This window comes from Lynx canadensis, chromosome C2, assembly GCF_007474595.2.
Source record: "Lynx canadensis isolate LIC74 chromosome C2, mLynCan4.pri.v2, whole genome shotgun sequence".
Lineage (NCBI taxonomy): Eukaryota > Metazoa > Chordata > Mammalia > Carnivora > Felidae > Lynx > Lynx canadensis.
In genome coordinates, this window is record NC_044311.2 from 31,720,030 (window position 1) to 31,733,806 (window position 13,777).

At 37.9% G+C, this 13,777-nt stretch overlaps 1 protein-coding gene across 2 annotated transcripts in view; it reads left to right on the forward strand.

Annotated features, from left to right (window-relative positions):
* Positions 1–13,777, forward strand: part of PPP2R3A (protein phosphatase 2 regulatory subunit B''alpha) — a 217,902-nt gene that overhangs the window by 41,609 nt on the left and 162,516 nt on the right. For both annotated transcript variants that reach the window (XM_030330466.1, XM_030330468.1), the window contains one exon: positions 3,453–5,876. In XM_030330466.1, coding sequence (XP_030186326.1) covers positions 3,891–5,876 — 1,986 coding nt within the window. In that variant the 5' untranslated portion in view covers positions 3,453–3,890. The remainder of the gene's footprint in view (positions 1–3,452; positions 5,877–13,777) is intronic.

The following is a 13,777-nucleotide window of genomic DNA, read 5'->3' on the forward strand; positions in this document are numbered from 1 at the left end:
TTACCTTATCAACTGGTTGGTTATATCAAAGGTTAGAGAAATACTTTTTTAATTTCTCAAATTTCAGAGAAATAGTCTTTATGTTAATTTAGGAATTTATCACATATTCATAGGTTTCTGGATATTTAAATTTTCTAACACTCATGTATTTTGCCTCTGAACCAGTTTTATCACCTATATTATCAACTGTATTAGGATATAGTCCTAATATCTCTTACAAAATTATCCAAATATACTTTCTTAGTAATATCCCTTGTTTTCCTTTCCTTTCATCCCTTATCATTACCCAAAAGCTCTTGAAAAATTTTGGATTTCTAAAAGATGCATAGGTTTTCACGTTTGGTGTTATTTCTTCCCCTCTTTTGTGCATCTCTCGGAAAGGTAATTCCTTCTATTGCCATGTTCTAGTATTTTGTCCCCAAACACCTCTTGGCTTCTTTGCATTTTCAGTTAAGAATTACTGGCCACTTCCTTTACTATGGAACTTCTTTCTGCTTCAGCTTCATCCTTCATGAGATCTAGTTCTATAGTTTTATATAAGCCACCATTCTCAGATTGGAAGGCAAGGAAGTAGAGGAAAACGCAGTAACTCAAGATCTATTCACATAGCAACAAAGTTAAGACACTGAAGGATAAGAATGGGATGGGTGTGGGGGGGTGACACACCTGAGGAAAACCACAAAGACAGAACTAAAGGAATATTGGAATTAAGATTTAGATCTTCCTGGGTAGAAAATCTGAATATTAATAGTGATGTCAGTGTTTCTTCAAAATAATTCATAAGTTTATTGCAATTGTAATGAAATTGCAATAGCATTTTTTCTTAAAACTTGACAACTCAAGGGGCGCCCGGGTGGCTCAGTCGGTTAAGCGTCCGACTTCAGCTCAGGTCACGATCTCGCGGTCCATGAGTTTGAGCCCCGCGTCGGGCTCTGGGCTGATGGCTCAGAGCCTGGGGCCTGCTTCAGATTCTGTGTCTCCCTCTCTCTCTGCCCCTCCCCCGTTCATGCTCTGTCTCTCTCTCTGTCTCAAAAATAAATAAAAAAAAACGTTAAAAAAAAACAAAAAACTTGACAACTCAAAAAATACATCTGGAAGACCATCAAAGAATATTTGGAGTATAAAAAAGACAGTGGGGCACCTAAGTGGCTCAGTTGCTTAAGCATCTGAGTCTTGATTTTGACTCTTGATTTCATGAACTCATGGTTTGTGAGTTTGAGCCCTGCATTGGGTTCCATGCTGACAGTGTGGAGCCTACTTCTCTCCCTCTCCCTCTCTCTCTGCCCCTCACCCCCTTCAATAAATAAATAAATAAACTTTAAAAAATCATAATTAGGGATATGGGAAGCAAAAACAGTAAAACTTAAAACAACCGCAATTACAATAGGGTAGGACTGGCGTAAAAACAGAGTAATCATTGAATCCAGAGAGCCAGGAAATGTACTCTAGCATAAGAATTCAACAAAATAAAAGGTTCTTCATAAGTTAATTGTATGTGTATTCACTAAGTCTCTAATACCTAAATGACCAAAAGATATGAAGAGACAATTTACCAAAGAAGAAATGTAATAAGCAAAAAAGAGTTTTCTAGGATTGAAGAAATAAAAATGAAATTAAACTTCTTTTTCTCATTAAGTGGATAAAGATTGTCATTGTTAAAATGCCACTGCTTTTGATAGTGTAGTGAAATTGATGCTGTCCTTCATTTCCATCATCATCTCTTGGTTTAGTAATACTGCACATCCATCCTTTGCAAATCCTATTTGGCTCTACCTTTGATATAGATACAGCATCTAAACTTCTCTACTATTACTCTCCTGCTCCAAGCCCCCAAGCCTTCTTGTCCATTTTATTGCAGTAGCCTCTAATTTGTTTCTCTGCTGTTTGTCTTGCTCCTTCACAGTTTCTTCTGAATATAGCAGCCAGAATTACCAATTTAAAATGTAAGTCTGATCATGTAATTCCTCTGCTCAGTAGCCATCAGTTGTTTCCCAGCTTGCTCAGGATAAAGCCAAATTCATCATAAGAATCTACATATTCTGCATGATTTAGACTCCCACCTTTCCTTTCTGACCTTACCTTCCACACTACCTCACTTGCATTCTCCGTCCAAGTCACTTTAACCTCCTTGTCATTCTTTTAGTAAATCAAGCATACTCTCACCTCAGGGCCTTTGCACCTATAGTTAACTCTGTCTGAGATGATTTAGCCCAAAATACCTCTTCAGTGTGTTCTCTCTTTTCTTTCAGGTCTTGGTTCAGATGTCCGTGACGTCTTCCCTGACTGCGCATTATAACCCTTCTCATTCTTTCTGAACCCCTGCCCTTCTTCATTTTTCTCCATAGCACATGTCACCATGTTTAAGTTACATGTTTACATACATGTTGTTTTTCTTTTTCCAACTAGATTATTAACTCCATAAGAATAGGGACTTTATTTTATTCACTGCTGTATCCCTAATACTTAACAAGTGCCTGGCACATAGTAGGCACTCAGTATGTATGTATATATTTATTTTTATGTTTATTTTTGAGAGAGAAAATGAGCAGGGAAGCGGCAGGGAGAGAGAGAGAGAGAGAGAGAGAGAGAGAGAGAGAATCTGAAGCAGGCTCCATGCTGTCAACGCACAGCCCAACACGGGGCTTGAACTCACCAACCGTGAGATCGTGACCTGAGCTGAAGTCAGCCCCTCAACCCACTGAGCCACCCAGGCACCCCAGGCACTCAGTATTTATTGAGCAAGTAAATTGAACCTTTTTAGAAAGTATCCACAGCATGGTTTAAAAGCCTTTTTTTTTTTTTTTTAGTCAGGATGATTAAGTAAACTCTGTCCATTTGGTAATAAGAGATCTGCATGTGGCAGGGTCTGAGAGGATAGGATCAAGAGCAGTGATGAAGGCTCTTTCTTAGGTGGTAAGAAAAGAGAAGATGATGAAAGAATAATTTCCAAGTATAGAGGAAGTTATAGAATCAAGGACAAGCACTGTGTGTTGGCAGTCTTTGAGAAGATTAGGTTGATGGAAGCAAAAGGTTGGTTCAGGGCCATAGCAGAAAATAAAGTTATAGGTGGATGGGAACAGATGTTGAAAGTCTTGAAAATAAGTCAAATCGAAGTAGGATGCATGATGGAGATGAGGAGTGTGAATTCTTGAACGGTGAGAGATAAAAAAGCCATCTAAATCTAAGCTTATTGGTGTTGTGTAAGGTGGCAAGGAGGGTAGGGTAAGAAATATCAACTGGAAGGCAGTTGTAACAAGGCAGAGTTGAGGTAGTAATACTCTCATAGTAAGGAGTACAGGGTGTGATGAAACAAAGACATGAATCAAAGATAAGCAGTGATATGGCAAAGAATAAGGCTTGGTGATTAACTGCAGTGGGGGGGCAAAAGAGGAAATAAAAGAACTCTCAGTATTAAGAAATCGTATTTTTAAAATTCTTTTCTTTTTTTTTAGGTTTGTCACTCAAAAAAAAATGGATCATTTAAATCTTTGGAGGACTGAGTTATCACAATACTTCTGTACTTCCAACTAAGATTTATGACAGTAAATTTATGACAATAAGTTTCTGCATCATAGAACTGCTGAAGAACTAAAAGACGATTTTATAAACTTACAGTATTATGAGATTACTAAATCAAACTAAAGAACACAATTATTAAATTATTAGACTTGCTAATAATACAAGCACATATGTGCAGTAGCTACTGTATCCTGACAGTTACCAAACCTCAAATTTAGATGTTTTTTTCTTTGTGGGAAAGGTCATTTTATTTGCAAGAAACCACTGAACATTGTCATCAAGTATATTTTCACCTGAGTGTAAGTTAAGAGGATTTACTTGAAATAAGTTCTAGAAAATTCCAACTCGCATCACTGAGTGGATTCGATATTATGGCAGCAACTTACAGACTTGTAGTCAGTACTGTGAACCACTACAGCAGTGTGGTGATAGACCGACGTTTCGAGCAAGCTATACATTATTGCACTGGAACCTGCCACACCTTTACACATGGAGTTGATTGCATTGTGGTACATCATAGTGTTTGTGCAGACCTCTTGCACATCCCTGTGTCTCAGTTCAAAGATGCAGATCTGAACTCTATGTTTCTACCCCACGAAAATGGGTTTTCCTCAGCTGAGGGTGACTATCACCAGCAGGCCCTAACAGGCATACCCAGGGTCAAGAAAGGATCTACATTTCAGAACACCTGTAACTTAAAAGACATTGCAGGAGAAGCAATCAGTTTTGCTAGCGGGAAAATAAAAGAATTTTCCTTTGAAAAGCTCAAAAACTCTAACCATGCAGCTTACAAAAAGGGAAGAAAAGTTAAGTCTGACTCATTTAATAGGAGGTCAGTTGATTTTGACTTGCTCTGTGGCCATTATAACAATGATGGGAACTCCCCATCCTTTGGTTTACTCCGGAGTTCCTCAGTTGAGGAAAAATCTTTGTCCCATAGAAACTCACTTGATGCAAACTTGACATCAGTGCTTCTTCACAACTTCTCTGAAGAAGACCTGGTTACTCAGATTTTGGAAAAACATAAAATAGATAATTTTTCTTCTGGAACAGACATAAAGATGTGCTTGGACATCTTGCTGAAATGCTCTGAGGATTTGAAAAAATGCACAGATATCATAAAACAATGCATAAAGAAAAAGTCAGGGAGTAGCATCAATGAAGGAAATGGTAATGATGCAATTTCTAGCTCTGAAACTGTCTATATGAATGTAATGACCAGGTTAGCATCCTATCTGAAAAAGCTACCATTTGAATTCATGCAGCCTGGGAATAATGATGCTATAGATTTAACAGAACTCGTCAGTAATATGCCCAGTTTACAACTGACTCCCTTTTCCCCAGTATTTGGCACTGAACAACCCCCTAAATATGAAGATGTTGTCCAGCTCTCAGCCCCTGACTCTGGACAGTTTCAAACTATAGAACTGCAAGATGACAAACACAGTTCTAGGAAAACAGACACTGTAAGTTCCATTCCAAATAACTCTACAAATCCCTTATATAACTCTGAAGTAAATGATCCCAGAACCCTAAAAGATACCCAGCTTCAATCACAGTCGTTAACCATGAACCCTTTAGAAAATGTTTCTTCTAATGACCTAATGGAAACCCTTTATATTGAAGAAGAGTCTGATGGAAAGAAAGCATCAGATAAAGGACAAAGGGCAGAGAATGGACCTGGTCAGTTGTTAAATGAAGATAAAGCAGCATTTTCAAACCGTGTTACTCATCTTAAAAAATGTCCTGCCTCTGTGCAAAATGAAAGTGGTAAGATATTTGAGAAACCAGTTGTTAATCTACCTGAGGAGGATTTTAAATCAAAAGTTCCTAAAGTTGAAGAGGGAGGCCACAGAGATTTTATGAATCTTAACAGCCAGGAGGAGATAGATAAATTGTTAATGGATTTGGAATCATTTTCACAGAAAATGGAGACCTCTCTAAGAGAGCCACTTGCCAAAGGTAAAAGCTCTAACTCTCTAAGTAGTCCTAGTCCATTAACTAGTCAGCTTCCTATAGATCTTGAACCTAAATCTAAAGTCTCTGCAGCCACCGAGAAAGTCTCGCCTTCCTGTCTAACAAGGATTATTGAAACCAATGGACACAAAATAGAGGAGGAGGATCGAGTCCTCTTACTACGAATTCTAGAAAGCATTGAAGACTTTGCTCAAGAACTAGTTGAATGCAAATCGGGCAGAGGCAGCCTATCACAAGAAAAGGAAATGATGCAGATTCTACAGGAAACCTTGACCACTTCCTCCCAGGCCAATTTATCAGTCTGTAGAAGTCCTGTTGGTGATAAAGCTAAAGAAAGTACTTCAGTGGTTTTGATTCAGCAGACCCCAGAGGTGATCAAGGTAAGATCCAACAATCTGGAGTCCTGACAAGTATCCACAGAAATGTTTTAATGTGTGCAGAACTTGTGAATAAATACTATTTGTGTTAGCCATTTCATATTCTACTAAAGTTCCTGCCTTACAGTAGGCATGGTCTCATTCAGTTCGTTAAAAAAAGAACTAAAAAGCAAGGGCTTTAGAGTTAGGCAGACATTTCAATTGCCCTGCTCACACCTTCCATCTCTCTAGCTCTGTGACCAAAGGAAAGTTACTTAGCCTTAATATCCTCATCTGTGTAATGGAAATAATAAGGATCAAGATAACTTAGGTGAAATACAAGCAAGGTGCCTTACACAAATTAGGCATTTAATATTAATCCTTATACTTCCAGTCAGCCATGCATCAATATATGCATGTGTAGACTATAAAGTGCAGTGTGGGGTACCAAAAAAGAGAGGACATGATTCCTTAAAGACTTTAACATCTAGTTGAGAAAATGAAACTGACATACCGGAAACAGTTCATGAACATGTAGGCCCTTGTCTGAAAAGGTTGTTAGTAAAATAGGCTCTTCAAAGAAGGTAAAGACTAGAGTGTATGAGATTTGCTTCTTCATGCAAGTGGGAATAAATACCATTCTAGGGTCACAGGATAGTAGTGTTTTCAAAAGGCTTTGAATCTACCCTGCTACTGGTAGTATAGCTTTAATAATTCCTGAAAGGCAGTTATCTTCCCCCTTGGGTGTATGTGTGTATGTCTTAGCACAACAGTTATTTCTTTTTTGTTTTCTATGTCTAACATGGGTTGGCAGTAGGTTCTGCTCCACCTCACTCAGGGACCCAGGGTGATAGATGCTCTGTGTTCCTATAGCTGCCCCATTGTCCCATCTGGAATACATGACTTATAAGTTCACAGAGGATGGGGAAGAAAGAGATGTTGCTTTTTACTGCCTTATTCCCACATGTGACACACTTCCCATCCACTCACAGTCCAGTGATTTCAGCCCAAAAGCTAAGAAACACAGGGAAGCACATAGAATATACCTAGTGAGCATTGTCTCTACCACGTGAATGTATGACATATGGCACATATATCCAAATTAACAAAATAAATTGTAAAATAATGATGTGAATTATTTAGAGGTTATGTCATTGTACAAAAACTATGAAGAAATACTTGGACACACCAAATACAGTGTTCAGAACAATGATTAATCTCTGGGGAAAGAAGAGAGATGGAACTGAGGAAGGATGTCCAGGGGACCTCAGTAGTGTTAGTAATTTCATAATCTGGTGGTGAATCATTAGTACTTTTTTATATTATTTTTATGCCATTTTGTGTGTCTTTATAGTAAATTTAAAAAAGAATAATTGGATATTAGAGGTGGCATATATATGACCAAGTTAAAAAGTTAATGTTAATTTTAACATTCTCATTAATATTTTCATTTAAGTAGGAAAAAATATTGTGATCAGGTGAATAATTTTTACATTGTATTTATTTTGTGGCTGTGCTATGCACATTTGTAGTTATCAGCGACACTAAAATTTAAAGCTATACGTACATACTTAAGGTTATGAAATGATTTGGGTCTAGATATTCTCAAACATTCACTGAGCATTTCTGTGAAATCTGTGAGTCTCCTCATTCATTGATTTACAACTGGTAATATCTTTAGTGAAGTTGGTCTATGCTGGGAGGAGAAAATGGAAATTAGTTACAAAAATAAGAGGAAAATGCTTTCAATGTACATAGGCAATAGTGATTTGCTTAAAATATTTTATAAAGAAAAGAAAATACCTATATAGAAATCTCAGAATGGTAATAACATAAGAGCTAACAGTTCTTGTAAGCTAAGGCATGCTAAGATATTTAGATATATTATCTCACTATTTCCCCCTCAGTAACCTGTCTGCTCATTAAAAAAAAAAAAAAAAAAAAAATTCACCTTCTCCACTGACCTATTCCAACATCTCACAACCATTATAACCAGAAACTTACCTTAATACAGTGTTTTGAATTTTATTTAACCCTTCTCCCCCATTATCTTCTGTGAGAAAAGAAAAAATTATCTGAAAAGAAAGTAGAAAATGTGAACCTGAGGCCAAGAATAAGTCCCATGTAATACCTCTCCTATGTTCCTGGCTGACGGCTCATGAGCAGGTCCCCTCTGACCCTCCCAATCTAAGCACACCTAACTAAAAATCCCACACTGGGCTGTAAATGAGCTTTCCAATTTTTGAACAAGAATGGACTAAGATCAAATCTTATTAAAAGAGTCTCCCATCACTCTTTTAAATAAGTCCCATTACCATAAGACAGAATAAAATTTGATGAAATTTCTTGATAAAAGTTGAAAAAGTAATTCATAAAAAGCTAATTTAAAGAGAAAGGTGATATAAAATGTTTAACTCCTGAAGATACTTAACACAAGAAAATAAAACCATTCTTCCTTGACTCAGTTGCCTTCCTACTTGTTCTCTTTTTTTTAAATCTTTCTTTGCTTCCTATGAATAATAATAATAATTTGCACATTTCAATTAAAATGAAATGACTAGTATTTTAATTATAATAATAATTATTATTACTATTGTTGTTGTTGTTGTTATTATTTTAGAGAGAATCCTAAGCAGGCTCCATGCTCAGCACAGAGCCTGATGCAGGGTTCAAACTCAGGATCATGATCCCAGCTGAAATCAAGAGTTGGATGCTCAACCAACTGAGCCACCCAGGTGGCTCTTATGAATTATTTTAAACCAGGGTTGGTAAATATTTTCTACAAAGGGTCAGATATAAATATCTAAGGCTTTGTAGGTCACAAGGCTTCTGTCACTTAGACTTCTTTGTTTTTTTTTTTTTTATTTATTTTTGGGACAGAGAGAGACAGAGCATGAACGGGGGAGGGGCAGAGAGAGAGGGAGACACAGAATCGGAAACAGGCTCCAGGCTCTGAGCCATCAGCCCAGAGCCCGACGCGGGGCTCGAACTCACGGACCGCGAGATCGTGACCTGGCTGAAGTCGGACGCTTAACCGACTGCGCCACCCAGGCGCCCCAGACTTCTTTGTTTTTTTTAAACAACCCTTTAATAATGTAAAACTGTTCTTAGCTCTAAGCCTTAAAAGACAGGCAGTGGGCCAGATTTGGCCCACAAGAGTGTATGTTGTCAATGCCTATTTTATTTTATTTTATTTCATTTTATTTAATTTAATGTTTATTTTTGAGAGGGAGAGAGAGAAAGCGAGAGCAGGGGAGGGGCAGAGAGAGAGGGAGGCACAGAATCCAAAGCAGGTTCCAGGCTTTGAGCTGTCAGCACAGAGCCTGATGCAGGGCTCGAACCCAGGAGCCGCTAGATCACACTGAGCCGAAGTCGGACGCTCAGCCGAGCCACCCAGGTGCCCCTGTCAATGCCTATTTTAAACAAATAGAAAAGTATAGTGAATGATAGAAAAAACACTCCTTATTATCACTTATTTTGTCAAATCTTAACATTTTATCATATTTGCTTCAGATCTTTGTTTATTAATATTTGTATTATCATCATCATTGTTTAAAACAAAAATCATTTCAGATATAGTTGAAATCCTAGAGGTCCCCTCCCTAGTTTCCACATCCCGTTCCAGAAATAACCACTACCCTGAAGTTAGTGTTTTATCTCCTGTAAGTTTTTACAGAGTTATTTGTCATGTTTTTTATTCTTGAAGAGCATGAGCAAACAGTAATAGGAAATAAAATCAGAGAGGTAGGTTGGGGCCAATTTATGAATGACCTGTGTGCTATGCTAAACTCTTAAGAGTGGGGAGCTAAAGAAGGCTTTTGTTTTTGTTATGTTTTTTTTTTAATGTTTTTTTTTAATTTATTTTTTTTTATTTTTTTTTTTTATGAAATTTATTGACAAATTGGTTTCCATACAACACCCAGTGCTCATCCCAAAAGGTGCCCTCCTCAATACCCATCACCCACCCTCCCCTCCCTCCCACCCCCCATCAACCCTCAGTTTGTTCTCAGTTTTTAACAGTCTCTTATGCTTTGGCTCTCTCCCACTCTAACCTCTTTTTTTTTTTTTTCCTTCCCCTCCCCCATGGGTTCCTGTTAAGTTTCTCAGGATCCACATAAGAGTGAAACCATATGGTATCTGTCTTTCTCTGTATGGCTTATTTCACTTAGCATTACACTCTCCAGTTCCATCCACGTTGCTACAAAGAGCCATATTTCATTTTTTCTCATTGCCACATAGTACTCCATTGTGTATATATACCACAATTTCTTTATCCATTCATCAGTTGATGGACATTTAGGCTCTTTCCATAATTTGGCTATTGTTGAGAGTGCTGCTATGAACATTGGGGTACAAGTGCCCCTATGCATCAGTACTCCTGTATCCCTTGGATAAATTCCTAGCAGTGCTATTGCTGGGTCATAGGGTAGGTCTATTTTTAATTTTCTGAGGAACCTCCACACTGCTTTCCAGAGCGGCTGCACCAATTTGCATTCCCACCAACAGTGCAAGAGGGTTCCCGTTTCTCCACATCCTCTCCAGCATCTATAGTCTCCTGATTTGCTCATTTTGGCCACTCTGACTGGCGTGAGGTGATACCTGAGTGTGGTTTTGATTTGTATTTCCCTGATAAGGAGCGACGCTGAACATCTTTTCATGTGCCTGTTGGCCATCTGGATGTCTTCTTTAGAGAAGTGTCTATTCATGTTTTCTGCCCATTTCTTCACTGGGTTATTTGTTTTTCGGGTGTGGAGTTTGGTGAGCTCTTTATAGATTTTAGATACTAGCCCTTTGTCCGATATGTCATTTGCAAATATCTTTTCCCATTCCGTTGGTTGCCTTTTAGTTTTGTTGGTTGTTTCCTTTGCTGTGCAGAAGCTTTTTATCTTCATAAGGTCCCAGTAATTCACTTTTGCTTTTAATTCCCTTGCCTTTGGGGATGTGTCGAGTAAGAGATTGCTACGGCTGAGGTCAGAGAGGTCTTTTCCTGCTTTCTCCTCTAAGGTTCTGATGGTTTCCTGTCTCACATTTAGGTCCTTTATCCATTTTGAGTTTATTTTTGTAAATGGTGTGAGAAAGTGGTCTAGTTTCAACCTTCTGCATGTTGCTGTCCAGTTCTCCCAGCACCATTTGTTAAAGAGGCTGTCTTTTTTCCATTGGATGTTCTTTCCTGCTTTGTCAAAGATGAGTTGGCCATACGTTTGTGGGTCTAGTTCTGGGGTTTCTATTCTATTCCATTGGTCTGTGTGTCTGTTTTTGTGCCAATACCATGCTGTCTTGATGATGACAGCTTTGTAGTAGAGGCTAAAGTCTGGGATTGTGATGCCTCCTGCTTTGGTCTTCTTCTTCAAAATTCCTTTGGCTATTCGGGGCCTTTTGTGGTTCCATATGAATTTTAGGATTGCTTGTTCTAATTTCGAGAAGAATGCTGGTGCAATTTTGATTGGGATTGCATTGAATGTGTAGATAGCTTTGGGTAGTATTGACATTTTGACAATATTTATTTTTCCAATCCATGAGCAGGGAATGTCTTTCCATTTCTTTAAGTCTTCTTCAATTACCTTCATAAGCTTTCTATAGTTTTCAGCATACAGATCCTTTACATCTTTGGTTAGATTTATTCCTAGGTATTTTATGCTTCTTGGTGCAATTGTGAATGGGATCATTTTCTTTATTTGTCTTTCTGTTGCTTCATTGTTAGTGTATAAGAATGCAACTGATTTCTGGACATTGATTTTGTATCCTGCAACTTTGCTGAATTCATGTATCAGTTCTAGCAGACTTTTGGTGGAGTCTATCGGATTTTCCATGTATAATATCATGTCATCTGCAAAAAGCGAAAGCTTGACTTCATCTTTGCCAATTTTGATGCCTTTGATTTCCTTTTGTTGTCTGATTGCTGATGCTAGAACTTCCAGCACTATGTTAAACAACAGCGGTGAGAGTGGGCATCCCTGTCGTGTTCCTGATCTCAGGGAAAAAGCTCTCAGTTTTTCCCCGTTGAGGATGATGTTAGCTGTGGGCTTTTCATAAATGGCTTTTATGATCTTTAAGTATGTTCCTTCTATCCCGACTTTCTCAAGGGTTTTTATTAAGAAAGGGTGCTGGATTTTGTCAAAGGCCTTTTCTGCATCGATTGACAGGATCATATGGTTCTTCTCTTTTTTTTTGTTAATGTGATGTATCACGTTGATTGATTTGCGAATGTTGAACCAGCCCTGCATCCCAGGAATGAATCCCACTTGATCATGGTGAATAATTCTTTTTATATGCTGTTGAATTCGATTTGCTAGTATCTTATTGAGAATTTTTGCATCCATATTCATCAGGGATATTGGCCTGTAGTTCTCTTTTTTTACTGGGTCTCTGTCTGGTTTAGGAATCAAAGTAATACTGGCTTCATAGAATGAGTCTGGAAGTTTTCCTTCCCTTTCTATTTCTTGGAATAGCTTGAGAAGGATAGGTATTATCTCTGCTTTAAATGTCTGGTAGAACTCCCCTGGGAAGCCATCTGGTCCTGGACTCTTATTTGTTGGGAGATTTTTGATAACCGATTCAATTTCTTCTCTGGTTATGGGTCTGTTCAAGTTTTCTATTTCCTCCTGATTGAGTTTTGGAAGAGTGTGGGTGTTCAGGAATGTGTCCATTTCTTCCAGGTTGTCCAATTTGTTGGCATATAATTTTTCATAGTATTCCCTGATAATTGTTTGTATCTCTGAGGGATTGGTTGTCATAATTCCATTTTCATTCATGATTTTATCTATTTGGGTCATCTCCCTTTTCTTTTTGAGAAGCCTGGCTAGAGGTTTGTCAATTTTGTTTATTTTTTCAAAAAACCAACTCTTGGTTTCGTTGATCTGCTCGACAGTTTTTTTAGATTCTATATTGTTTATTTCTGCTCTGATCTTTATTATTTCTCTTCTTCTGCTGGGTTTAGGCTGCCTTTGCTGTTCTGCTTCTATTTCCTTTAGGTGTGCTGTTAGATTTTGTATTTGGGATTTTTCTTGTTTCTTGAGATAGGCCTGGATGGCAATGTATTTTCCTCTCAGGACTGCCTTCGCTGCGTCCCAAAGCGTTTGGATTGTTGTATTTTCATTTTCGTTTGTTTCCATATATTTTTTGATTTCTTCTCTAATTGCCTGGTTGACCCACTCATTCGTTAGTAGGGTGTTCTTTAACCTCCACGCTTTTGGAGGTTTTCCAGACTTTTTCCTGTGGTTGATTTCAAGCTTCATAGCATTGTGGTCTGAAAGTATGCATGGTATAATTTCAATTCTTGTAAACTTATGAAGGGCTGTTTTGTGACCCAGTATATGATCTATCTTGGAGAATGTTCCATGTGCACTCGAGAAGAAAGTATATTCTGTTGCTTTGGGATGCAGAGTTCTAAATATATCTGTCAAGTCCATCTGATCCAATGTCTCATTCAGGGCCCTTGTTTCTTTATTGACTGTGTGTCTAGATGATCTATCCATTTCTGTAAGTGGGGTGTTAAAGTCCCCTGCAATTACCACATTCTTATCAATAAGGTTGCTTCTGTTTATGAGTAATTGTTTTATATACTTGGGGGCTCCGGTATTCGGCGCATAGACATTTATAATTGTTAGCTCTTCCTGATGGATAGACCCTGTAACTATTATATAATGTCCTTCTTCATCTCTTGTTACAGCCTTTAATTTAAAGTCTAGTTTGTCTGATATAAGTATGGCTACTCCAGCTTTCTTTTGGCTTCCAGTAGCATGATAAATAGTTCTCCATCCCCTCACTCTGAATCTAAAGGTGTCCTCAGGTCTAAAATGAGTCTCTTGTAGACAGCAAATAGATGGGTCTTGTTTTTTTATCCATTCTGATACCCTATGTCTTTTTGTTGGCGCATTTAATCCGTTTACATTCAGTGTTATTATAGAAAGATATGGGTTTAGAGT